The sequence below is a fragment of the Cololabis saira genome, chromosome 16 (genome assembly GCF_033807715.1).
Source record: "Cololabis saira isolate AMF1-May2022 chromosome 16, fColSai1.1, whole genome shotgun sequence".
Classification (NCBI taxonomy): Eukaryota; Metazoa; Chordata; class Actinopteri; order Beloniformes; family Belonidae; genus Cololabis; species Cololabis saira.
This window is the reverse complement of record NC_084602.1, coordinates 26338876-26366584: the sequence shown is the minus strand read 5'-3', so window position 1 is coordinate 26366584 and position 27709 is coordinate 26338876. Positions and strand designations below refer to the sequence as shown.

At 39.3% G+C, this 27709-nt stretch overlaps 1 protein-coding gene across 1 annotated transcript in view; it reads left to right on the top strand.

Annotated features, from left to right (window-relative positions):
- plcb2 (phospholipase C, beta 2) overlaps nt 1-25930 on the top strand; it is a 28200-nt gene extending 2270 nt beyond the window's left edge. Inside the window, exons 4-32 of the mRNA XM_061744341.1 lie at nt 714-854; nt 1263-1342; nt 1447-1500; nt 1588-1663; nt 1877-1977; nt 2209-2369; nt 2997-3143; nt 3630-3787; nt 4462-4544; nt 4676-4760; nt 5444-5654; nt 5755-5840; nt 5918-6014; nt 6095-6179; nt 7408-7532; nt 8517-8668; nt 9095-9259; nt 9378-9477; nt 9624-9728; nt 10155-10219; nt 10352-10442; nt 10527-11000; nt 11644-11827; nt 13098-13239; nt 15777-15841; nt 16276-16332; nt 16459-16516; nt 19135-19218; nt 24497-25930. Of these exons, the coding sequence (XP_061600325.1) occupies nt 714-854; nt 1263-1342; nt 1447-1500; nt 1588-1663; nt 1877-1977; nt 2209-2369; nt 2997-3143; nt 3630-3787; nt 4462-4544; nt 4676-4760; nt 5444-5654; nt 5755-5840; nt 5918-6014; nt 6095-6179; nt 7408-7532; nt 8517-8668; nt 9095-9259; nt 9378-9477; nt 9624-9728; nt 10155-10219; nt 10352-10442; nt 10527-11000; nt 11644-11827; nt 13098-13239; nt 15777-15841; nt 16276-16332; nt 16459-16516; nt 19135-19218; nt 24497-24667 (3603 nt within the window). The 3' untranslated portion in view covers nt 24668-25930. The remainder of the gene's footprint in view (nt 1-713; nt 855-1262; nt 1343-1446; nt 1501-1587; nt 1664-1876; nt 1978-2208; nt 2370-2996; nt 3144-3629; nt 3788-4461; nt 4545-4675; nt 4761-5443; nt 5655-5754; nt 5841-5917; nt 6015-6094; nt 6180-7407; nt 7533-8516; nt 8669-9094; nt 9260-9377; nt 9478-9623; nt 9729-10154; nt 10220-10351; nt 10443-10526; nt 11001-11643; nt 11828-13097; nt 13240-15776; nt 15842-16275; nt 16333-16458; nt 16517-19134; nt 19219-24496) is intronic.
- Nucleotides 25931-27709: the final 1779 nt, after the last annotated feature.

Here is a 27709-nt window from a genome sequence, read left to right as displayed (position 1 = left end):
GTGAAATACTAATGTGCTTATAATGTAAATGTTGGATATAAACCCAACTAAGCTGCAATGATGGTGAAGCTGTGACTTTTGTTTGTCGGGTTATCAATATATTCATGATTAAGCTGATCCACTGAGCAGCATGATGGGATGCCTGACAGCTACGTGTCACATCATGGATCATCTGCAGAATTCTTTTTTTTTATAAACATAAAAGAAAAAAACAATAATAGGAGACTCTCCGAGATAAAAGAGAAACTAATCAAATGGATGGAGGAGTTTTTGCACATTTCTGTTTTTTTACTTTTTTTTTATTTATTTATTTTTTATTTTATTTTTTATTTATTTATTTCGGGCATGGTGGCCAATCTACACACCCATGACCGAAAAGGAGCAGGATGAAGACAAGTCTTATTTTACCTGCCCCTTATTCAATACCAAAACAAAAGAACAGTCAATGTAACCAATATTTACAAAAATATACACTTAAATAGAACCAACCACATACTGTATATCAATAGTACTGTTTAAGTCCCAGCCTATTCATGATCATATAACTTAAATATTTTATCTTTATACATTTTTCTGAACCTAAATTTGTGCATTTCTTTAAATCATTCTGTATAGAGTTCCACAGTTTTACTCCCACAACCGATATACACATCTGCTTAAGAGTGGTCCTTGCATGCTGATGTTGGAAATTATAATTGTTTTACTTTTCACAGCATCCAAAAGTCCGCAATGTGTTCAACCTGGATTTCCCAGACAGCAACCATCTCGCCAAAACCCTGACCATCGTCTCAGGTCCAGACACAGTCAATCTGACCTATCATAACTTCTTTGCCTCAAAAGAGAAAGTGACCCAGGTAATACACCGGTGTGATTTAGAGTGCACCAAACTGCATCCGCCTGTTATAGATGCTGTTCATTACATCTCGTTGTTTACTGTCATCATTCCCCTGTCATTGCTCAAACACAGCCACTGGCTGTGAGCCATTACACAATAAACCATTGCTTCTTCTCCAGTAAGACACAGTCTGCTTCCGTTTTAGTTTTATTATATTTTATGACTCCAACATCAAGATTTAATCAGCTGTAATCAAATTGCTTTGTTCAAATGTAAAGTTCATTACTATCATTTCCTGAGGTACCATTGTGTGACACCATCTAGTGGTGGGTTTGTGTAGCTTTTAGGCTTTATAAAATATTAGCTCTTGGTGATATTGGGTTCAAAACAATATTCCTGCTAATTCTTCTTATTTCACGTACAACAGAATTGGGCAAATGATATTCTTGCAATTGTCTACAATGCTGCAAGAAATAATTCATGCAGACAAGTCTTCCTGGACAAAATGTAAGTAATAAGTTAATAACTTGGATGAGTGAACATGATTTAATTTCATCATGTATTGCATCTTCATATTCTCCTATTATAATTTTTTTTAAATGCAATCTCAGATTCGTCCGCCTGTCTCTGCAGACCAACAAAGATGGCAAGATCCCAGTGAAAAAGTAGGTTTCCAGTACAACAATGCAGTCGTCAAGTTGTACAGAATGCCTCCATATTTTCATGTCAGTGTTTAACTTCTCTTTTCTTAGCATCTATAAGATGTTTTCCGCCGACAAGAAGAGGGTTGAAAGTGCCTTAGCAGCTGCACACCTCCCTAAAGGAAAGGTCAGAAGTGAAGCATTTTGTCTATAACTTATGTCTTTTAAATTATGACTATTCTTAATAGCTCCTCTTTTAATGTCTGATTGTTTGTTATGGTCTTTGAATAATAATTTTACATGCTTTCAAACCCATTAGAACAAAGTTTACTGTAGTTTATTTTGGTGAATAGTTATTATAATTAAATCTTGTCATGAATATTACATTTTCATATTTCAGTATGACACCATAAAGCCTGACGTGTTCACCGAGTCTGCCTTCAAGATCTTCCTGACAAATCTGTGTCCTCGGCCTGAGATCTATGAGATCTTCACTTCTTAGTGAGTCCTTTGGTTTCGCTTCCTTCTGAAGTATTTCCAGACATTTAACATGACCTTAATTTGGAAGCACTAAGCCAGACATTCCTAGTGTAAATTAAATGATTTCAGTTTCACGGCTGACCGGCCTGAACCTCCATCGCGGGCTCAGGTGGCAGGTAATGGGTTTTGATGGGCATGTGCATCATCAGGTGCACTGCTGATGGCATTGTCATGCTTCACTGTGCACTCCAGCTCCAACAAGCCCACCATGACGAAGGAAAATTTCACAAAGTTCCTCAATGAGAAGCAGAGGGATTCCCGCCTCAATGAGGAGCTGTACCCACGTCTGCGGCAAGACCAAATCAAAGCTCTGATCGACAAGTATGAACCGTGCACCAACAGTTCCAACAGGGGTGAGACTCGTAGAGGATGGTTTTTCATTGGAGGATGGACAGTTTAGATCAGGGGTCGGCAACCCGCGGCTCTAGAGCCGCATGCGGCTCTTTAGCGCTGCCCTGGTGGCTCCTGGAGCTTTTTCAAATATGTTTGACCTTTTTTTTTTTTTTAATTTTCTTCTTTTTTTCCTTTTTTCCTTCTTTTTTTTCTTTTTTTCTCCTTTTTTTCCTATTTTTTTGTCTTTTTTCCCTTTTTTTTCTTCTTTTTTCTTTTTTTACTTCTATTTGTTCTTTTTTTCACTTTTTTTCTTCCTTTTTCCTTTCCTTTTTAATCTCGACATTTTGACTTTTTTCTCGACATTTCGACTTTTTTCTCAACATTTCGACTTTTTTCTCGACATTTCAACTTTTTTCTCGACATTTTGACTTTTTTCCTCGACATCTCGCCTTTCGCCATTTGCCTTCATTCTAAGACTTATACATACAAGACTTTTTATTTTTTGCGGCTCCAGACATATTTGTTTTTTGTGTTTTTGGTCCAATATGGCTCTTTCAACATTTTGGGTTGCCGACCCCTGGTTTAGATGATTCTTTTGAACTTGAGCTTCAAATATCTAAGTGTGTCTCTGTCTCACTCATCTGCAGGTCTGATTTCTCCCGAAGGACTTTTATTCTACTTGATGGGTCCAGAGACATCCGTCGTCATGCAGGACAAGCTGGCCAAGTGCCAGGACATGTCCCAACCCATACCTCACTATTTCATCAAGTCCTCCCATAACACATATCTAACAGGTCAAACACATCACTTTGATTTGCAGCTTGCAAATCACCATATGTAGCCCCTGTGAAATGCTGCCAAACTGTCTTTGGATGGGTGCCTAATTAACGGAAAAACCAACATAAATGATCAAACTAAGGTATTTGGTCACTGGAGTAGCATCAGTGTTCAGTGACACTGATTCTCCAGGTCACTGGAAGTCCATGGAGAAATAACATTCCTATGAAGAGATATGAGATGCTGTGTTTTTATGTTGGACCTGGATAGGTATGTAGGCTGAACTCTGGAAACAGCAGAGTTCATATCAACTGGCTGCTCCTGTCAGGACAAAAATCCCTGAATAAGAGCAATTTTACATGTGTTTGCAAACACGACAGAGCTGCTGAATTCTGTAGTCATCAAGGATTTTTCCTTCAACTCGTAATCAGGTTGTGTACATTCCTCTGCCTTTGTGCAAGCGTGCTGGTATTTCATTGTTTTTTTTATCTCTCTCTGTGTAGCTGGGCAGTTCTCTGGAGTTTCTTCTCCAGAGATGTACCGTCAGTGCCTTTTGGCTGGCTGCCGCTGCCTGGAGTTGGACTGCTGGAAGGGGAAACCTCCAGATGAGGAGCCCATCATTACACATGGCTTCACCATGACCACTGAGATCCTTTTTAAGGTTGTCATACAACTTCTGGATTTGTTTAGCTGCAATATTTAATATGAAAACTTTAATATTTCACTCTCAGCTTGACACTCTTGGACCCCTGTGGGTACTGCGCAATGAAAACATTTCCTGCCAGCATAGTTCACATTGTTTCTAAATGACATCCTCCCATATACACAGGGATTCAGCTGTTTCTGCCGACTGTACACTTTGGAAATATATTATGGTTATCGGCAACTCACTTACCATTTAGTCCAGTTGAAATCCACAACCAAAAACAAAGAGCAAAAGTGCAGAAAGGCTTTAAAGTGCACAGTAACACACAAATACACACACAGGCAGGTGGGCAGACGTCATGATCCCACACTCCACACTTCCTTTTATGGGCCGCTGGAGCTTCAGAGTCCCAGCAGCTCAGACACAACACCTCAGTTCAGTTTACCTCCGCCTCAGCGAGGGCCTCCGCAGAAACAACAGCAGTTTGTCATCATGTCTCTGTTCATGTTTTCAGAGAGATTGCAATTACAAGCCCAGCTTGGCTTTAAATTTGATGTAATATTGATGAGATCATTGTGTTGAGATTGTTGTTTCCCTCTCAATCAATCTTCAGTCAAATAAAGAAGTTATTTGAAAAAAAAGCCAGTTTCAAAAACATAATGCGCTTTTATCTTTGTGGCATGTGACAGGATGTGATAGAAGCCATCGCGGAGAGCGCCTTCAAGACCTCACAATATCCCGTCATCCTCTCGTTCGAGAATCACGTTGATTCGTAAGATCTCAGCCCTTATATGCACTTTATATTACCTGGATCTTAATAGAACATACTGAAATCCCTACTCAACTTTCTGAACGAGTTGGAAGAGGTTGCCGTAACTGATTTTACTTTGGTTTCCATTTCAGGGTGAAACAGCAAGAGAAGATGGCCAACTACTGCAAAACCATATTCGGTGATGCCCTGCTAACAGAGCCGCTAGACAAATACCCTGTATGTCCACTTCTTCCTGTGAAACTATCACTTTGATCAAGTTAAGACCTTTAAACGCAGCAATTATTAAACAAAACACTGTCTGATATGTAAAGGGTTGTGCTGTAACATTGTGTGACAGTTTACATTTTAATGGAAGCAATAAATGTTAATTTTCTAATCTTGGCGAGACGGGACCTTCAAAGACTCCAATGCTGATTTTTATCATCAAACAGAGCATGTTGACCTTCTCTGTCTTCCTCCATTGTATTTCTGAGGCAGGGACAGCAAGTCTTAGGAAGGATTTCTGTCTTTTACAGATTACATTCATTACATTTTTGACCAGAATTGTACATTTAGACACAAAGGAGTCAGGCTGTCTTTTGGGATACTTTGGATTTTAAATCAGAATTTAAATGCTCTGACTTTTTCTCGTGCCAAATGCACTACGGTTTTGTTGCCTACATCTCCTTAGGAGGGGAGCAAAAACGTGACAAAATGCCCTATCTTGCAATTTTTAAGCAAGAATAATCAGAATGATTGCATCTGTCTTTACTTTGCCCATGTGGAACATAACATGGTGAATCTGACACATCAGATGTTCTTTTCATCACCTTTTTGGCACCTTGTTACCTGATATCGTCAATTTATCTTTACAAAAGCATTTTCTAACATTTTATTTGAACGTTCTTTGTGACGTCCAGCTGAAGCCGGGCCAGCAGATCCCCAGTCCCTCGGAGCTCATGGGCAAGATCCTCATCAAAAACAAGAAAGGCAGTCACGACAAGCCGGCTCAGACGAAGAAAAACACGACAGCTGCTGATCAGACCACAGTTGCAGCTGCGCCCCCCCAGGACTCAAGCACCCCTCCCCAGGATGCATCTAATCCTGCAGCTACAACCCAAGAGAACCAAGGTGCACACAAAAATATCCCAAAGCGAATTAGGTTATGTGCCAAAAATACAGGCATACTTTTATTTTTAGTTGTAACTGACATGATGTTCCCGGGCTTAAGCTGAGGGGGAGGCAGCTGTGGAGGAAAACGAGGAACAGGAAGATACAGAAGAACAGGATGAGGAAAAGATGAAGACGTCAGATGAGGTAAGTTATCAAAGTTGTATCTGTTTTTTACCACGAAGAGTCCAGATGTCGGTTGATTTACTGTTAATCCCCCACAGGGCACAGCGGGACAAGAAGTCACAGCTTATGAGGCCATGTCGTCTATTGTGAACTACATCCAGCCCAACAAATTCATCTCTTTTGATAACGCCAGAAGTATGTCTGTGCACCATAACCTAAGCTCCATTAAAAATGTGCAAGTGATGCAGCTCTTCCACCTTTTTTTTCTTTCACAGAGAAAAACAAAAGCTATGTCATCTCATCATTCGTGGAGACCAAGGGAGAAGCAATGATTTCCAAGACTGCTGTTGAATTTGTGGAGTATCCTTAACTAGTGCTGCAGATGTTGCACCATGAAATGGAAACCCTCTCTCTCTCGATTAATGTAAATTCAATCGAAAAATGCTTACTTTTATAACAGGCAGAGGTTATAAATGAAGACCTATGCACATAGAATTGGTGAAAGACAAGACAAGATATACACCAGGGGTGTCAAATGTGCGGCCCGTGGGCCGCATGCGGCCCGAGAGAGATTTTCATGCGGCCCGCGAGAAGTTTCCAACGCAAAAAAACTAAATGTTAATTTACTAAAAAGGAAGGCATAAATAATTGCCATGAATCGCAGCATATCAGATAATATATATCTTCTACAAATCCATCGTTATTCCACAAAGAGAGCAGTTTTTGACATTTTTTTAGTTTTCTAGAATGCATTTGCCGATTTTATTTCTTTGTAGACGGTCGTTTATTTTTATTAACTGACTACTATTATATATTTTTGCAGGAAAAATATCACTGCTAAAAAAGATGATAGAAGATATTTATTCGGAAAATTTCAGTTTTGAATACGAGGATAGTGACAAAGTAAAACAGTTAAAAGAGAAGTGCTGACTTTTTCGGCACACTAGCGTAAATATCCGTGCCAATTTTTAAAAATAAATACACTTAATTGTATTGGAAAAAATCTCTAAATCACAAAGTAACACTTTTGGATGTAATTTTGCTTTTAATTAAATTTCCTATAAAAAAGCGAAATATAAAAAAAACATACTTGTTTCTGTTTATCTTTGTAAAATGATTAAATGATTAAAAGTATCTTACATAATTTGAAAAAAAAAAACGAGAAATTTCAAGAAAAGATCCTGAAGAAATATATTTTACATAATTAGAGTGTAAACAAAGTGCATATTTCCTTTAAAATTAACTAAAATGATATTGGATTAGATAACAATGGTAAAAAAAAAAAGAATTAGAAAAAAAAAATTTCGCACCGTTTTTGTTATTTTGAGCGTGCGACCCGCGAGAAAAAAGTTGGTCAAATCCTGCCCGCCAAGCAAAATGAGTTTGACACCCCTGATATACACAGACGGCTTGACGAGATACAGGTGATGATCCGGGCAGAATGGGAACAAGAGAATTCAAGACATGATTGAAACACAAGGACACAGGGTTTCAAAATAAAACAGGAACTAAACACCAAAACTGTGAAAATCTTTGACCTAAATGCAAAACTGTGACACATTTATGGATACTTAACCATTTTTGTCAGATACAATAAGAGGCAGATGAGCAGGATTTACCCCAAAGGAACAAGAATGGACTCGTCTAACTACAGCCCTCAACCTTTTTGGAACGTTGGCTGCCAAATGGTGGCGCTCAATTACCAGACAATGGGTATAAATTTAGACTTGCTGTTAAAATCCTCTTCTGAGGTATTTTCAGATTTCCTATTTGGTTTATTGATCAGTACAGACAAAGTCATCATAGTGGGTGACTTTAACATTCATGTGGATGTTGACAGTGATAGCTTTAAGTTAGCTTTTAATTCTCTCGCAAGACGTAAACGAAGCAACACACTTCCTTAATCTTACCCTCAATGTCCTCCTTGCCTAGGGCATAGCATCCTCCTATCCGACCAGTATTTACCGTAGGCCTACTAATGTTTGAATTTAACAGTGTCAACATTAAAGCGCATAATAAATGCATTACTTTATCAAATGTTTATCTGATGAAACTATTGCTAAATTCAAGGAGGACATCGCTTCTCATCTTCCTACAGTGAAACAGTTGAGGACTATGACCCACATTCTACCTCTGCAGATATTGATTTCCTTGTCAGTAACACTGCAGATTTGCTGCACTCAGCTTTAGATGCAGTTGCTCCTTCGAGAAAGACGGTCTCTAACCATAGGATCTTAACTTCCTGATATAATTCCCATATGAAATAAGAAGTGCGTAAAATGGAAAGGAAGTGGTGCTCTTGTAAGTCTTTAGATTCTTTTCATGCGTGGAAAGAGAATCTAATAGTATATAAAAAATCCCTTCACAAAGCTAGAACAGCTTATTATTTGTCATTGACAGAAGATGATAAAATAATCCATGTTTTCTGTTCAGTAAAAACATTAAATTGAACTGAATTGAATATCAAACAGCTCCATATATCCGCAGTTCTCTTTTAGCTCCAGTTCCTTACACCCTTAAATGCATCCTTTACTTTTATTGCCTTGCAGCTGTCTTTCACCACAGCAGGTCAGTGTTGCATCACTTATGTGCACATGGCTGCATGGGCGACTGCTGTCCTCTGCATCCTAGATGCTCACTGCACCTCCCAAAGACGAAGAGAGGTGGCATGAATGGGCTGTTTTTGCTTATTTTCAGATTTCCCCATGCAGCTGAACATGGCTCTGTTTGAATTCAACGGCAGAACAGGCTACATGCTCAAACATGACGTTCTGCGCCGCAGTGACAAGAAGTTTGACCCCTTCTGTGACCGGATTGACACGGTTGTGGCAAGCACACTGACCATAAAGGCAAGCTCACAGCTTTGTTATTATCTCTCAGTTTAATCATCCTTATGATGTGTTCAGAGATAAAACTAAATGGCAGCTCAAAATGATTAATTTGCAAGCTTTAGGCCAAAATATTCAAATGTTGAAGTTTCCTCATGGCAACCTATAGCATTACAAATAAACAGCTAATCAGGGCAGGTGATTGTGCATGTTACCTAACATGTAATACATTAAACTCAGTAGCCATGGATAGTCTGAATGTGGTGTTTGGATCTAGTTTGGAGTCCATAATGATTAGACTGAAACATAATTTGTGGTATTTCAGACGACTGCATGATTGAAAACCAGAGTTCTATTTATAACCAGTGTTTTATTAGCATGCATAAGCACAGCAGCACTCATAAGTGCTGTTACCAACTTCATATACATGCTCACCTGTCTCTCTAGATCTATTCAGGGCAGTTTCTATCTGACAAGAATGTGAAAACAGGGGTTGAAGTGGAGGTGATTGGGCTGCCAGGAGACCCCAAGAAGAAATACCGCACCAAGTGGTCCACCACACCCAATGCCATTAACCCCGTGTGGAATGAGGAGCCTTTTGTATTTGAGAAGGTGGGCATTGATGCTGTAGACAGGTTCAAATGACCACATAGTGCAAGTAAGGGTGAATGTGTTTGTGTTGAGCCATATAAGCTCCTGATCTCAGACTTAACACATGTGTTGTTTTAAGATTTTGCTCCCAGAATTGGCCTCTCTAAGACTCGTAGTCCACGAAGAGAATGGCAAATTCTTGGGACACAGAATCATCCCACTTGATGCCATCCAGTCAGGTTAGCAAAGAATTGGAAAAAGAGGGAGGGCTTCATCAACTCTGCATAATTTAAAAATTTAGAATCAGTCAAAGACTCCAAATATTTGCTGATTTGTTTAAGCCTGCTTCTGCTAAATCACTCAGGTTTCCGTATATGCCCTGCAGGTTTCCATCACATCTGCCTGCGCAGTGAGAGCAACATGCCTCTCACTCTGCCTGCTCTCTTTGTGTTCATCGAGGTCAAGGACTACATACCTGCTGCCTTTGCAGGTGCTTTGCATCTGCAAACGAAATAAATTAAAAACCTCACACTGATTTCATTTGGATGGATGTAGATGTTTCAAACATGAACTGTGGCTGTCTTGAACATTGATGTACTCTTATTAGATTAGATGAGATTAGATTAGATTAGATTCAACTTTATTGTCATTGCACATGTCAAAAGTACAGGGCAACGAAATGCAGTTAGCATCTACCCAGAAGTGCTTATGCAGTGAAATAAACACAATGTACAGCATATACACATATACATATATATAAATATGTATGTACACAGTGCAGATTAATAAATAGCTATTGCTACAAGGTGCAGGTCAGATATGGATGAATGATAATATATATCACGAACAGATGAGATGTGATTATATGATTTACACAGATTTGATTTTCATATATACATGGATATATCATCCTCAGATTTCACGGACGCCTTATTTAACCCTACAAAAGGCACAGAGAAGACCACAAAGACCCCCAAAGAGGTAACATCATCCACTAAAACTAATATATGATGTCCTCAGATTTCCTATAAAACCTCAAAAACACTGATTACATTCTTGGAAGTATGACCAGCTTTGCTGCATTGTTCATGTCCTATTTTCTAACCCCTGCAGTCATCCGCTGACTACATTTCTCCTTACGAGTTGCCTCTTGTGGTCCAACCTCCCACAGACAAAGGCAAGGAAAGTGAAGCCCCTGCTGAAGGTAATAAGCTTTTGAAGGAAACACAGTTCAGGGTTTATTTTCTAGCAATTCTGAGCCTTGTAAGACATTTTCCGCCTCTTCCAGAAAAGGCTGCATCTGAGCCAATACCACCCACTGACAACACTGACCAGTCATCCCAGTCTCCCCCTGAAGCCATTGCAGAAGAAAATAAAGTAGAGGCAGACTCTCCACAGCCTGAGCCTCCTGAAACTCCTGAAACTACTCCAGGTGAGGATGCAGCGAGCCCCACACCTGAAACCACTCCTGCCCTTGAGGAAGCTGCTCCTGAGAAAGAAGCAGAAGCAGAGGCAGAGGTGGCTCCCGAGGAACCAAGCCCTGACCTGGATACAAACCCAGACCCTGCAACAGATGATAAGGAAACATCAGAAACAGCTGGCCCTGCTGAAGAGCCAGCTTGTGAAGAGTCTACGTCTAAAGAGCAAACATCTGAAGAGCAAATCCCTGAAGAGCCAGCTTCTGAAGAGCCTGTTTCTGAAGAAGCAGCTGCCGTGGTGTTGCCCTGTCCAGCGATTGCATCTTCTGAGTCTGCAGAATCAGGTGACCCATCTCAGTCCCCAACATTCAAATCTAACTTTTATTAATATGCCAACATAGGGGAGAGTAGCTTTATTAAGGTTTTATCTAGATCAGGGGTCGGCAACCCGCGGCTCTTTAGAGCCACCCTTGTGGCTCCTAGAGCTTTTTAAAAAATGTTTGACCTTTTTTTCCTTTTTTTTTCTTCTTTTTTCCCTTTTTTCCTTTTTTTCTTCCTTTTTCCCTTTCCTTTTTAATCGCGACATTTCAACTTTTTTCTCGAAATTTTGACTTTTTTCTCAACATTTCAACTTTTTTCTCAACATTTCGACTTTTTTCTCGAAATTTAGATTTTTTTTCCTCAAAATTTTGACTTTTTTTCTCAACTTTTTTCTCAACATTTCAACTTTTTTCTCAACATTTCGACTTTTTCTCGACATTTTTCTCTCCCCCCAGTTCTAACTAATATAGAAACATGCAGCATGTGTTGCCTTCATTCTAAGGCTGATACAAGACTTTTTATTTTTTGTGGCTCCAGACACATTGGTTTTTTGCGTTTTTGGTCCAATACGGCTCTTTCAACATTTTGGGTTGCCGACCCCTGATCTAGATCTAATAAATGGGAAATTCCTAGAATATGCTTTTTTTGTGTGTGTTTTTGCTGCAGAGCCTTCAACCGTGACCATTGAACAACTGACTCAGCACAAGAACTATCTGAAGGTCATCAAGCGCCAGGAAAGAGAGATGAAGGAAGCTGAAAAGAAGTATCAAAAAAAGACTGAGGATCTGATTCAGAAATACTCAGAATCCTTCAAGGCTTACAAGAAGAAGGCCTCACTGAAGAAAAAAGAGTATGTCGATTCCCAACCATATCCTTCTTTTCTGGCTGGACTACAGTCATAAATAAGAAATGTGAATTAAAAAAACAAACAAAGAAACTGGTTCTCATCTTCTTGGGGGAAGAAGGGTGTTCATTAAAGCCATTTGTCCTCTTTCTATGTCTAATCCAGGAGTCGGCAACCCGCGGCTCTAGAGCCGCATGCGGCTCTTTAGCGCCGCCCTAGTGGCTCCCTGGAGCTTTTTCAAAAATGTTAGACCTTTTTTTTCCTTTTTTTCTTCTTTTTTTTCTTTCTTTTTTTCCTTTTTTTCTTCTTTTTTTTCTTTTTTTCTTCTTTTTTCCTTTTTTTTCTTTTTTTCCTTCCTTTTTCCTTTTTTTTAATCTCGACATTTCGACTTTTTTCTCGACATTTCGACTTTTTTCACGAAACTTTGACTATTTCCTCGATATTTCGACTTTTTTCTCGACATTTTGAATTTTTTCTCGACATTTTGACTTTTTTCTCGACATTTCGACTTTTTTCTCAAGATTGTACTTCAACATTAATCGTGACATTTTGACTTTTTTCTCGAAATTTTGAGTTTTTTCTCGACATTTTGACTTTTTTCTCAAAATTTTGACTTTTTTCTCGACATTTCGACTTTTTTCTTGACTTTTCGACTTTTTTCTCAAGATTGTACTTCAACGTTAATCGTGACATTTTGACTTTTTTCTCTCGACATTTCGACTTTTTTCTCGACATCTCGACTTTTTTCTCAAAGTGCATAATGAAAAAAAAAATCTTCCCCCAGTTATAACTAATATAGATACATGCAGCATGTGTTGCCTTAATTCTAAGGCTGATACAAGACTTTTCATTTTTTGCGGCTCCAGACATATTAGTTTTTTGTGTTTTTGGTCCAATATGGCTCTTTCAACATTTTGGGTTGCCGACCCCTGGTCTAATCATTCACCACAACTGTTCAGCTTCTTGCAGAGCGGCACTGAATTTTGCAGCTTATCAATGCCGTCCCACTAACGAAGTTGTCTCTTCGGCCAGGGTTATTAACAAGATTACATTTAGATGCATGTAGGACTTTCTGCAGCTGATGTGTTTTCCTGGCTGATTGTTAGAGGATGAAGAAAACTGCTAAATTCGTTTTTAATTCACAGTCCAGCTACCGGGGCAAGCTGTGTGTTATATAAAGAGAGTGGAGTGGCTCTTATTGTTTTTTTTTCTTTCTTGAAATTGACTCCTTTTCCAGTGTTTTATTTGGGTGTGATGTGGCGTGTGTGTCCACCAGGGGAGCGGGCAACAGCTCTGATAGCACTGTGAAGACGGAGCGGGTTCAGGAGCAGAAGGAAAAGATGCAGGTTGAGGTACAGGCCCTGTGGACGGAGCAGTGTGATCAGATGAAGAAGAAGAAAGAGCAGTGTGCTACAGAGGTTGGTAAAAATTCTGCTTTAACTTTGAAACTCCTTGGCTTTAAGTGGATATGTTCAGTCACATATTTGACTTTGATAAGCACTGTCACAGGACTAAAACTCCACCCATTATTTTGGTTTTCTGACCTACATAATTCAATGTCCATGTTGTCTGACCGTGTGCAGAGGGCAAAGGGTTTGAAGCCAAAGAATTAGTTATGATGATAAATCACAATTTAAGCACTTTGACCCACTTTTAAACCAAGTTGAACGCGGTATTTCCCTTCAAGCCAAAAGGTGGTGGCTCAAAGGAGAAAAAGTAACAATTTTTGAAGAGAAAGTGCTTCCATTCCCTTTTTTCTGCGATGGCTGTCCTTCTCTGAATGGCTGCATAAGTTTCTCCAGGTACTCTGGCTTCCTTCGTGTAAGTGTTTGGTTGAAGGGTGATTCTAAAGCGACTGTAGTTTGTGTAGTTTGTGTGACCGCGTGTTGAACTGGTGACTGGTCCAGGCTGTCCTCCTCCTGTCGACTGAAGACTGAGACAGGCTTCAACCCCCCATCGACCCTGAAGGATGACATGGGTGCTAGGAAATCAATGGATTCATTTGCAATCCTTCTTCCATATAACTTGGGGATGTTGTGTAAAATCTGAATATAAACACTTTGATTACTGTAACTTACGGAGCCCCTCTGGTGACATTTGAAAAAAATAAAATAATGCGTGGCCATGCATTAATAACTCGTGGCCACGAGATAATCAATGCGTGGCCACGCATTATTTTACTCGTGGATGGCATTATAACCTACTGTCTGGACTTTGTGGATGCAACTTCCTTGGTGGGATGGCATCATTAATAACGGTAATTCATTATAGTCTATTTATATTAAAAAGCAAGAGTATTGTCATGGCGAGTGTAGTAATAACATGTGACATTTGAAAAAAATAAAATAATGCGTGGCCACGAGTTATTAATGTGTGGCCACGCATTATTTTATTTTTTTCAAATGTCACCAGAGGGGCTCCGTAGTAACTCACCCAATCAATTAAAAGTAAAAATTCGCCCCCAAAACAACCTCTGAGATATTGAAGGTGTTTTGTTTTTTTTATATATATATATTTTTATCTGGATTTTTTCCCCTTTTTTCATCACCCAGTGCTCCTACCTAAGTCAGTCTTGGGAATTGCTCTCCCTCTATCAACCCAGGGAGGGCCCTGCACTGAGCTCAGGTCTCATCCTTAACCTGAGGAGTGAGCAGGCCGCTTCTTTTCACCAGACAGGGTGGGGCTTCTCCGGCTGGACGTAACGCGTGGAAGGATCACGTTATACCCCATCTGGCGCCCCGGTTGGCCAGAGGGGGCATGTGTAGCCCAGGACTGCTGCAGGTTTTTGTGAGGGTAGCTCACATTAGCTACCCAAGGGAACACGGGGAGAACATGCAAACTCCACACAGAAAGGCCCTTTCGCCAACCCCACCCAGGGTGTGGGTGCTGAAGTCAAGGAGATATTGAAGGTGTTGATCTGGTATTAGATATTCAATATCCATCCATCCATCCATTTTCTGTACGTGCTTTGGTCCTTTCATGGCCACAGGGATCTTGGGGGGGCTTGTCCCAGCTGTCAGCAGCTGAAAGGGAGAGAACACGATGGACAAGTCGATGATCCATCCCAGGCCACACCAATACAAACAATCGCACCCAATCACGTTAATTCCTTGTGTCATTTAGCATCACTAATCAGGCCAACATGCATGGATTACAGCAGAGGATCCGTAAAAAACCCACGAAAGCACAGGAAGAGGTTCCAGCAGCAAGTTAAACTTTAGACTTTTTGAGAGACATCAACGTTTAGCCACTGAGCCACGACGCTGCTATAGATTGCACTTATTATTATTATTTTTATTTATTTATTTATTTACATTTTGTGCTATTTCTAATCACCAATGAAGTGAATCAGTCATTGTGTTACCTGATCATAAATAGATCAGGTTCTTTCAAATGGATTGAAACCTGTTATTAGAATCCTAATTGGAGAGTTTTAAAATCATCTAAAAAGCAGAATCTGCTTCTTATTCAGGTGTAGCAATTTTCATGTGCTTTTCTCTCCCCCCATTTGGCTCTTAGCTGTAATTACTTTATTTAATAATTCTGCCTAAAAATAGGATTAGTCTTTGTGACTTAGGCTGCATTCAACTTTCTCCTGCAGCATCTAATTTCACCTCTCTTTGTTGTGTTTCTGCCGAGAGCTAGCAGCGCTTAAGAGGCTTAATTTTGTATGCGTCAGACTGAATGCTCTTAAAATAAGTTCAGAATCTGTGCAAGTCTGAGAAGGGTCAGCCTGGTCGTTTTTGAGAAGCTGCACCGTTGCTTCATGAAGAGCAGACTGCTGACAGTTCGGACAGGTCTTAGGCCGAGCACTCAGGTCAAATCTGAATTAATTAAATTCAAGTCAACTTAAGTGTAAAGGTTTTGGACAGAGCTATTTAGAGCCACTCAACTCTTATTTGGTGCATCTCTTTGACTTTGACTGTACTATTTTCTTTTTATCTTGTTGTGTCAGAGACTTACAAAACTGTTGGAGATGGCCATGGAGAGACACACCAGTGAACTGAAAGCCCTGGAGAGGTGTGAGCACACATTCATCACATTTGGGACATGATGCACACATCAGAAGGCTTTGCTTAGCCTTTCCAAGCTGTGCCCTGAAGCTTTTCTGTGACACTGTGCATGTGTCATCTGAGGTGAAAAAGCTGACATTTTGCAGAGAGAATACCTCAAATAATGGATGAATCACCTCAGCAGGCGGGTTTTCCAATGTCCTTGGCTGGCTTATGGTGTTAAGCACATGCATGTGTATGTGTACGGTCTGCTGTGAGCAGATGGTTATATTAGGACAGATGTTATCTAATTTAAACAAAAGTAGAAAAGCAAAAAACCTGTTACTTTCACTGCAAAGATGAGGCCTGCAGTTCTCAAATAAAATGAAAAGGTTGCTTTTAGTGTCAATTTTAATTTGAAGGCATTACGTCCTTAATAAATGTCTTTGCTTTAAATTGCAGTGAAACTAAAGAAAAGAAGAAATTGCTCTCAAAAGGTTCATGCACAGAGAAGTCAAAGTGAGTTTGCAGCTTTCAATAACTTTATGTGGTTGTTTTTCGTTTCTGTTCTTAAAGTGATGAGAAACAGCTCAACTTCTGCACTTTGATTATCTACATGTTGTCTGATTGCTGCTCTTCTGACAGGCTTAAAAGGGCAATGAGCACAGAGGTGCTGGATGAGACGAGTCAACCTGATGCTGCAGTAAGTGTAAAACCACTCTCCTGTTTCAGTCTTGTTTCTTTTGGGTATGCTATTAAAATTTAAAGAATTGTTTCATAATATAGGAAATGCCTCGCTGAGTCAGATGTATGTTTCCTAACTTTTATTTGGGCAAACATTAAGCTGCAATCAGAGGGAAGACTGGAATCAAGGGTAAAAATAACTACTATGACTGAAGCTCATTAACCACCCTGAAACTGATAAATGTCACCACATGTTTGACTTCTGTTGAATCTACGGCTAGCCGTCACTCCTCATCTGTAATCGTCAATCTACCGTGCTGAGTGAAGCCGCCAGCCATTTGTATTAACCCAGCGTGGCCTAAAGGCGACTGTCCTTTTTGATTTGGTTGTCGATTCAACATGTTCAACGGTATATCCCACTGAAAACATATGATGGCACATATTTCGGCGGGATTTTGCGGAAGGAGCCGGGAGCCAAAGCTAACTGTGATTGATACATAGGGTGGGCGTGTTCCCATAAGCTTTGTGAGAATCCAGCTTCAACTGTTACATTTGTCAACAGGACCTCATGGATGAGGAAGATAAGACTTAAAGAATCCACTTCATGTCTTGTCTGGCCTGCAAATTGTCAGTCTATGTCAAAAATTATGATACGAACACAAGAAAGACTAAGAGCTTGATTAGATGGTTGAGATAAAATCATCAGCTAAGTTTCGAAAATGTTTGGTAGATGTCCAACTATTTATGCCCCATGGACTTAAAAAACAACTGGTTTTATGTACAGTAGGTTGCTCTGATTCCACAGGGTTAATGTTTACATTGGAGCACACTTCTACAAGTAGTTTCATGTCAATTTAACCGCGGATCAGCTAAAACTGTGCTTATTGCAACCAAGCAATCACATTCAACTGGGAGTGCAGCTGCAGGTTGTACATGAACAAGTTGTGGTTTAAGTTGTACCATTTTAAAAATGTAGCAAAGCTACTGAAGTTGCTATGCAACAGAGCAATTACATCTGCATGCTCTGCTTCTGCACAAATAAACACATGTGGAAACAACAGATTACCGTATGTAAACTTCGAATCTGGGTCTAAAGTTGAAGGGAGTATAAGTGCATTCAAGTGCACAATAGCTAGGAAGTGGTTCTGACACATCCCTGCCTCCATTAGGCCCCCTTCAAGGCTTTATTTCCTCTAATTTAACACTATGTTTATGTCCACAAGTAATTATAATGCTAATGATTTTTGTCCTCCTGTGTTTGGGGATGTTATGGCGTGACTGACATGCCTGCAAATCATTGGAACGGACTATGTAGCTGTTTGAGGGAGTCAGGCCAAGTAGTGAACAACCCTTTCTACTTACAGTTTTACCATTTGTCAGCTAACTTTATTTCCTAAATGTAAGCGCATTACACATACCAGTAATGTTCACAATTACCCCCCCCCCATTCAAGGAAGTTGTCTCAAAAGTCAGTTCTGATCCCGAAACACCTGACATTAGAGCAGCAACACTCCCAGCATGAGCTTTGAAACAGCTTGAAATGTTCATGCTGTAGGCGATGAAAGAGAACAAAGCCAAGAAATGAAGCAAACCGGAGGAGGAAGGTGTAAAATTTGGTAAATATCCAAAACCCTTGGGGGGAATCAAAGGTTAACATACTTTGTAAATCACAGAGAAGTTGAGGAGGAATGAGACCAGAGGCAAGAGACTGGGCAGATGCTCCAGCTCACATACATTTCCAAAGCCGTGTGCTCACCACATCCACCAATTGCATGTATATCTCATAAAAACCTGTATCAGCTCACAGTGCAGTATTTAACAAATTGTCGTAACTAACAGTGTAACTATGGTTACAGTGTCTGAAGATTTGAATAAAACTGAAAATTCAAAAAAAAAAAAAAAAAAAGCCTCGGGTGGGCTGCAGCACACGCTCACATACCGTACACCCACATGTTGCTTACAGGAGCACTCCCACATTTTTGAGCCGTAAGTACACCCACACATGCAAGAACATGTGCAGGCCCCCATTCCCAACACAAAAACACAAAGATTGAAAGTGTGGCAGGCCCTTACCCTAGGCCAGGCTTGTCCATTACTCAGGGGCTCGTTACAGCGAGCAGGTTAATCCATGTGTGGTCGATGACTCACGGAGCCGCGCTCTTGTTCCTCTGTCAGCTCATCAAGAGTTGTGTGATGTTTCTAGGTTGTTGGCTGGGCTGTTTGACTGTTTTCCTCGACAATCTGCTCAGTTTAGATAACAACAAAACCCTTCTCTGGCCACTACTGGGCCACAGATTGCGGTTGGATAATATCAACATAATCAGCATTTATCCATTAATTACTGGAAATATTTATAACACAATCACTTGTTTAATCTGCAGAGCCTCAGTGCTGAATTGTCCAGAGCAGCAAAAGCTGTGCAATCTAACTGGACACATTCAACTGTTATTGATCCTGTCTCGGGTTACTTCCCGTGGGCACATATACATTCACTCACTGGGAGGAACATGAGTAGATGAACTGTGTATTGACACACTAATAGTCTGTGTCTCCCACACTACACACACACACTCGAAACCACAAATCGATATTGTTTTTGAGCTGTAACATGTTTTGTGATTTACTGTGTTGCTACAGTCTTCAGAGTACACTCCACAACAAGAGGATCTGGTGAAGAAACAAACTGCAACCATAGAGGAAATCAAGGGCCTGACTAATCAGGTACACACTCGTTTCTACTTCTTTAAAGGATGTTTTATAGATTTAAGGTCAAGACAAAACGTGTTACTAACAATGAACAATAACTTCCTTTTTCACATCTTAAAAGAATGCTTAAGATTTAAAACAACCCGAGGAAGTTTATTAGATGGTAGTGAGCGTCAGAGGTGTCAAGTAACGAAGTACAAATACTTCGTTACCTTACTTGAGTAGAAATTTTGGTTATCTATACTTCACTGGAGTAATTATTTTTCAGGCGACTTTTTACTTTCACTCCTTACATTTTCACACAATTAACTGTACTTTTTACTCCTTACATTTTAAAAACAGCCTCGTTACTCTATTTCATTTCGGCCTTTAAAAAAAAAACTATCCAGTTAAATTGCTCCATCCGGATAGAGTGAATTTGGTTGTGGTTGTGGCACAAATGTTCTTGTCCAGTTTTGTTCTTACATCCGTTGCCCTCAGATTCCTGCAACTAAACTTGGATGTACATTCCAATAAAGGTTAGGATAAAAGATAACATGCCTCTGAAGTTTGAATTTTTGCACCATTACAATACTTATAGGCAACTAGTCATCATATCTTCTGCTCTCTGAAACACATGTTAATGCTCAATAGTACACATATATGGTTCTTTAATATATTTGCATTATACTAAGATGCATTCATTTTCAATGGCTTTTGTCGTTAATGGCTTTTTTTCCCCTTACATTACTTTTACTTTTATACTTTAAGTAGTTTTAAAACCAGTACTTTTATACTTTTACTTGAGTAAAAAACTTGAGTTGATACTTCAACTTCTACAGGAGTATTTTTAAATTCTAGTATCTATACTTCTACCTGAGTAATGAATGTGAATACTTTTGACACCTCTGGTGAGCGTTACATTTTTTTGGGTGCTAAAACTACTTCAAAGCAGTCAGATCTTGTCTGTGTTGCAGTCCCCCTTCCTAGGCAAGCACGAGTGGAGGGGTAAAAAACGAATCAACAGGGTTAAAAAAAACCCTGCACCCTGAACACAAACTGGGAACTGGTTGTAGAAGACAGGAACCTGGTAACTAAAAGCTCTGCGTCGCCATCTACTTTTGTAAACTCTATGCATTCAGTAGAGATAATATGAAAGTGAATTATTTAAGGGAAGAAGTTATTACGTCCCTAAAGGCTATATATGTAAGAAAGTAATTTAAAATGATATCTTAGGTTTGACAGGAAGCCAGTGAAGGAAAGCTAAGATTGGGGAAATATCCCTCATGTTAATCCTCTTCAGAAATCCTGGTGCAGGATTTAGGGTCATTACCCATCAGGAATGGTAATGTTGAATCTTGACATCACAAATGCATGACCTAGTTTTTCTGCATCACTCTGGGTTTTAATATTCCTTATTTTTACAATGTTAATTAGGTGGAAGAAGGCAGTTCTGGAAACTTGCTTTATGTGTGCTTTAAAGGACAAACCATGGTCATAAATAACTATAATTCCCCACAGTAGTGCTAGATGGAAAGGTAATGTCAACCAGAGTTGCTAAATGACTTAACAGTCTATTTCTGAAGTGCTCAAGTCTAAAGACAACAACCTCAGTCTTATCTGAGTTTAGTACCATGAAATTATCAGTCACCCAGGCAGAGCCGTCTGGGAGATTTGCGAGGCCCTGTGCGAAATGGCCGGGGGGGGGCCCTCGAAATTTTTGGGTTTTTCGAAAAACCTAAAAACCCAAAACATTTTTTGGGTTTTTCGGGTCGGATCGGGTGTCTATATGCGCAATTTTAACTCTCCAATTAGCAAAATACTGGATACCTTCCCCTGCCTCATCATCATTTGGCTTGCCTCGACGCGGGGCCCCACGGCTGCTTGAGACCCGGTCGGATTGGTGATTTTTCTAACAAATTTATAAAACGAGCCTTTCAGAGAGACATTAAACTCTTCCATTTTCTTTAGTTTTTTTCTTTTTTCATCCCCTGATGGAAATTTCCTGAATCTGTCTCGTTCTCTCGACATTGTGTGACAGTTTGTTCCAACTCCCCCCGTCTGGAACAGAGCAGCTTGTGTCTGCGCTTGGTCTGATCAGTTGTATTGAACAACAGACACGCGCATCATTGCACATATATTTATTGATATGCACAGACTAGTACACATTTAGGTCTGTAATGGAATGTGACTGTTTATATTTATAAGGGAAAAAACGAAAAAAAAAACGAAAAAAAAAAATGTATTATTATTATTTTTTTTTTTTCAAAAACGGCCCCTTGGGGCGCGAGAACCCGTGCGGTCGCACGGTTCGCACACCCCTTGCGGCGGCCCTGCACCCAGGTCTTTATGACATTTAGACAAGTTTGTAATCAGGTAACTTATTGGACTCATCTGGCTTCATGGATAGATATACTATAGACAGAGATTCATCTGCATTGTAATAACAAATAAAGCCAAACTGCCAAATAATTGTACCTAATGGAAACATATATAAAGTGAGAAGGCCTGATCCAAGGACAGAACCCTGTGGTACACCATAACAAGCTCTGATGTCTGAGGAAGACTCCCGATATACATACTAGAATCTATCACAAAAAGACTGCATGACTTAAACCAAGACAACAGTTCCTTTACTGCCAATAACACATTTAAGTGTCAGCTGTATCAAATGCAACACTGAGGTGTAACAGCAGAAGTCTGGGCAGTAAGTTCATCACCAGAAACTACACTTTTAACAGGGCTGTTTCTGCACTATGATGTGATCTGAATCCTGGCCGAAATTCTTAAAAAAAAAATATAATTTCTATGTAAATGATCTATTTGTTGGTTTTCAACAGTTTTTCTTTCTTTTTTTTTAAAGAACTTTAGAAATGAAAGGGATATTGGATATAGGTCAATAATTAGCTGGCATTCTTGGATCTATTTTAACCTGAAGCAGTGAAGATAGATTACAGTCGTCCATCCATCCATCCATCCATCCATCCATCCATCCATCCATCCATCCATCCATCCATCCATCCATCCATCCATCCATCCATCCATCCATCCATCCATCCATCCATCCATCCATCCATCCATCCATTTTCTATACCTGCTTAATCCTACAGTGTCATGAGGTAAAATCCCCATTAATTAAGGGAAAACTTCCTTGAACAGTGAAATTGGTACATTGATTGATTATATAGTATTTCTCTATTCCTGTCCCAGTGGGCCACTGCACCGTTTGTTTTAGATGTTCCCCTGCTTTAGCACTCTTGATTAAAATAAATAGGTCATTACCATATTGGTACGGACCCAGGTGACAAACTGATGTTGATCAATACATTTTAAATGGGCTTGTCATACCAGGGAAACTTTTAAAACATACAGGCAGTGTACCACCAGGACCAAAACTGAGAAACACTTCATCGGATGCGGCTATTGTTACTGCCGGCTCAGAGGGCTTAGGAGGACAGAAACAGTCCAGACACAAATAGTTCAACAGCCTCCTCCAAAACTGCTCCATTCAGTGACGCATCAGAGGGAGCGGCATGCTACTACAATTCTTCCCACTAATATACATTTCTCTAAAATAGAAACAATCATATTTGTGAAAAAGCTCATGAAATCATCAATGATGAGATTTCAAGGAATATAAGTTAATGAATTATGCTCTCACTACTGTGAATAGACAGAGCAAAAGGAGAACTAACCTGTTGTTAAGACACTACGTTTACTAAGTTAATATTATTCTGGTTTGTCTAGGGACGTTATCCACACTATCACAGCTCTGCCTAAACAGTCAATCAGACAGAATCCAGCTGATCCAGAATACAGGTCCTGAGTTCTCACCAGAACTAAGAGTGGACCAAATCACTCCGGTTCTGAGGTTTTTACACTGGCTCCCTGCATCTCAGAGAAAATACTTATTTTAGTTTATAAATCACTGAATGGTTTATGACCAAAATACATAAATAGATAGACAAATAGATTTGTTGTTGTCAGGTCAACCACCCAGACCTCTCGTATTCTGGTTCAGGTCTGCTCTGTCCCCAGAATCAGAACCCAACATGGAGAAGCAGCATTCAGCTTTTATGCTCCACAGATCTGGAACAAACTTCCAGAAAACTGCATGAATGCTGAGACCCTCAGTTCCTTTAAATAAAGGTTAAAAAACTAATTTGTTTACAGCTGCCATTCACTGAATTATTTAAACTATTCTGAATCAAATTTAAAAAAATAATTTAACTACATTGCTACTCTAGATTAAGTCTAACTTTTCTTCATCATTGTAACTTTTTTTTTATCCCTTTACTTTTTGTGTTTTCAGAAATAAATAAATACATATCCAATAGAAAAAACCGGCCTTGCCAAAAGTGATAATATTAATTGCTATTTTTTGCAAACACGTATTCTGTTCTTTCTCTAAACTGCTTTGATTCAAGTCATTTTGGTCGCAAACAAGTTGTTTTAACTGGAATGTTCCTTTAACAACGTTCAGCCCACCATCCACCAGTCGCTCACTTGACCGTTCCTCCGTAAGGTTCTTTTATTTAAAATCAGGTTATGTGCCCTCAAACAACTAATAAATTAGTTAACCTATACTAAACTATGTCCTAACTTATTTGGAAAGTAGGATTTTGTCGAATTAACCTGCCAAACAGCTTTATTTTTCTTTTCCAAACATGCATATTATGCAATTTTATTTCTGTTTAGATTTATACAAATTACACTGTAGGAAGACACAATGAATCTTTTGAATTTTTAATCACACCATTTTGCCATTTGTCCATTGAGAGCGCTTACATAATGTTGCAATCTGACACATCTATTATGGGTGACTGGAAAACATCGTAGCAAACTCCCGAAGCTGCAGATGATGTCAGAGCACTTTTCATGATAATGCTTTCAATTTGATTGGCAAAATGTGGACTGTTAATTTTCAGACTGACGTGTGTATGCCAGATGGACGGTTTATTTTTCAGTTTCATCGAGAGCGTTCGTCAACATGGGCAGTTTTTCATATTATGAGAACCAGTGGGAGGAATTCAAAGGAGGCTTAAGAAAAACAACAACAACAACAAAGCAATGAATGGGGATGAGTTAACAAGAACCAAATCAATACAGTTGTATTTTACATTATTGACTGTGTATTAAGCTATTTATATTCAACCCGACTCTCTATTTTTTGGGTTAGATTTATTTCAATTTACACCTGAAGAGAATCCAAAATAATTTTCTGAGTAATTACTGATAATGCAAGAAATAAATACCCATTTAGAGCCTTCTTTGCAATAATCCCACGACTGACCTTCGGCCTCTGTGTCACCAGCTCAATCAGGAGGCCCTGAGGGAGCACGCTCAGAAGCTGAGGTCTCTGCCAGCAGAAGTACGGGAGGCTGTTAACGTCTGCGTGAGCGCACATTTCCCTGAACTGGTCGACGAAACTGGAGAGAAGAAAGTTGGGGGAGTGGGTTTCTACGGAGATGTCTTCCTGGGTTAGATGGACCTTTCCATCCCAGATCTTTTGGCGTAACCTGCACTCTCTCCAAACTTAGAATATTGCTGTCAAACTCTTTTATTATGTAACCTCAAGTCTGAACATAAGTATGAATTCATAGAAGATGATTCAGTTTGCAAAATTTAAAGTGAATTTTCATTTTAGGTGTGCTTTTCATAGTGAAAGGGTTCTTTTTAAGTTTTTGGTCATTAATAATGTGCTGTGGTCTAAAGGTGGTTTTAAAGTCCCTTTCATTTTCTGCTTGATTATGTCTGTTTCTTCTCACTAATGAAAACCATCTCTGAATTAGTCCACACAGTTACAAACACCTTGATGAAAGCCTTTGACTAAAAGCCTTGGCATGGAGCTCCCCTTCCCACTCTCTTATTTAGTTTTCTTTTTCTCTCTTTTTTTTAGAGGGGGAAATAACTGTAGAAAGAAAAATATAGCAACAAAAATGGATTATCACAGCCTGCAGACAGCCTGAGCAAGGCAGTGACTCCATTTGTCACGCTAGAGCTTGATTTTGTATGTGATGCTTTTTGGGGCCTCAGCAAAGCATCCACTCAGACTCTGATGTCACCACACAAACAGGTTTTTTGGACAAAAAGTGAATTTAGTCTTTGGCAATGATGAAAAACCTATAAAGCGTGAAAAGTGAAAGCAAGGGGCTTATGTTTTTTTTTTTTTATCATTGCTTACTGTAGTGTTTCAACACTGCTTCAATACTTTAAAGAAACCTTCCTCCTCAAGGTCTCAACGCCTTTTTTAATGTTCTTCATGTAAATGGATTTTAAAAAATACGTGCAAAGTTTAGTTTCAAGAGGCAAAAAAAAAGAAAAAGGATTATGGTGAATGGGGGCGTAGCAGAGGTCCAACACACCAGACTGTAAGCTAGTAGACCTAACTTCATCTTCAGATTTGCCTTGGTTCAATTTCACTCATTGTTTGGAGGTTTTGGTACCTAAATACATTGTTAAAGTGCATTCAAAGCTGCTAATTTGGGTAAAATGAATAAATAAATACATTTTCTGCAATATAAATCCTGTAGGCTACAATGTGTCAAGAATTTTTAAAGGCTCCTTTTTCTAGTTTAACGAAGTAACATGACTCATCTACAAATTAAAATTGAAAGCTTCCTGCTGAAATCTACAGATTTCTTGTTAATTTGCTTGAATAAAAACATTTTTGTGTCCTGACTTATTTCTCAATGTACGATGTAACAGGTCTGGTATTTTTATTGTCTTTGGGATTGTTACTTATTTTTGTGACTGATTTCTAATAATAAACTAATACTTATACTTTACATTTGTGTCTTTTATTTTCACAGGGAGGAACTTCTGAGAATTTGAACAGTATATTTACATGCATTTTAGAATTAGGTTGTTTTAAATGTGATTTCGATCACATTCAGGATAAAATGTTTATGTGGAACATGGATAATCTCGCCAGAGAAAAGTGCAAACACAAGGCAGTTCGAAATTTCTTCGGCCATGTCTTTGTTCACGAGTGTGGCACAAAACAGCTCCGCATGCAATGAAATACATGAAGAACAGCATACCTCCAAAAGATTACCGTTATTAGCTTCATTTCCAGTCTGCCTGATATTGGGTTAGCATTGTAATTGGTTGGGATGTGGCCCAGAGACATTTTGTTAGAGGAAATGAATTGTTTGGTTTCCAGGGTTTTTTTTTTACTGCTTGCCATCCTAAAAAGTTATCATTTTGAATTTTTTTCAAACCACTTACATGCAGAATTTTGTTTTATTTTTATAACTTCCTCGACAGCACCACAAGGTGCTGTCTGTAGCCAATATTGTGATACAATGTCTGCTCCAATATTTGACTCAGACTTCAATTTCATCAGTACTGATGAAAGTTCTGCACCAGCAACAAACTCAACAGAGCTTTTTTAGGTCTTGTTAGAGCTAAGAAAAGTGAATAGGTTTTCAAATGCAACCTTTGACAACTCTATATTATATGGTGTCGGTGCACTTTCTAAAAGAAAACTTTTTTAAGTACATATGACTCATTTTTGTGGCTTGCAGAATACATTAAAGGCCAATATTTGATTCAAGGAACTAGGCTTAGTTGTCAGTGTGCTTTTAAATCACCTGCAAACAAACAGAAAGCCTTCTGCTGGTTTCTGCTGGTAAACATATCAACAGCTATTGATTACAAAACGTAAAGCACAATCAGATGCTACGAATAAACAAAATGTCCAGTGGTTTAATCAGCAGTTGGGATGTGAGTAAAGAGATGTTGTTACAGGAAGTCTATTGATGAATGCCAGTGTTTTCTTTCCTTTCACTCGCCTCGGGCGTCAGATGTTTGCCAGCGCAACTGGCACATTATGTCTTAATTGATTCACAACAACATAAACAAGTGATTACAATGTATTCTATCATCCCAACAAAGGTGTAAAATGTGATGGATCAAGCACTTTACGAGGGATATGATAAAATGTAGACAAAAACCTCTAAGAAAGGAAAGCTGGTTCTAGCCTCATCCCATCTCTCAGGGCATCAATCTCCCAGCGATAAACACTTCTTCACCTTTTCACTCGCATGCACTCATTCGTTACTGAAGCCAGCTGCTCTCTGACTCACATTTTTCAGCTGTCTTCTCTACTCTCTGTTTTTTTTTTTTTCCTTTTTTGCTGTGACACCTTTCATCTGAAATGACATGGCTGACATTTAAAAGAGGAGGATCTGGACAAATCACCAGGAGAGGCAGCTTGTGCCCGAGAGTCCTGCCACCTCATACACAACACAGATGAACTGTTAGCTTTTAAGTGCGAACCCCATCAACCCTGAATCACGAAGCTGATAATCTTACATAAGATGAAGACATCTTCAGCAGATCCTTCTCACATCAGCTCCAACGGCCGAGGATCTCAAACCACCATGCAACAGGTGGCTTCTCAACGACGGACACTTCTGATAACACCCAAAATGACTGAGCTGCAGAGGTGTCAAGTAACGAAGTACAAATACTTGGTTACCTTACTTAAGTAGAAATTTTGGTTATCTATACTTCACTGGAG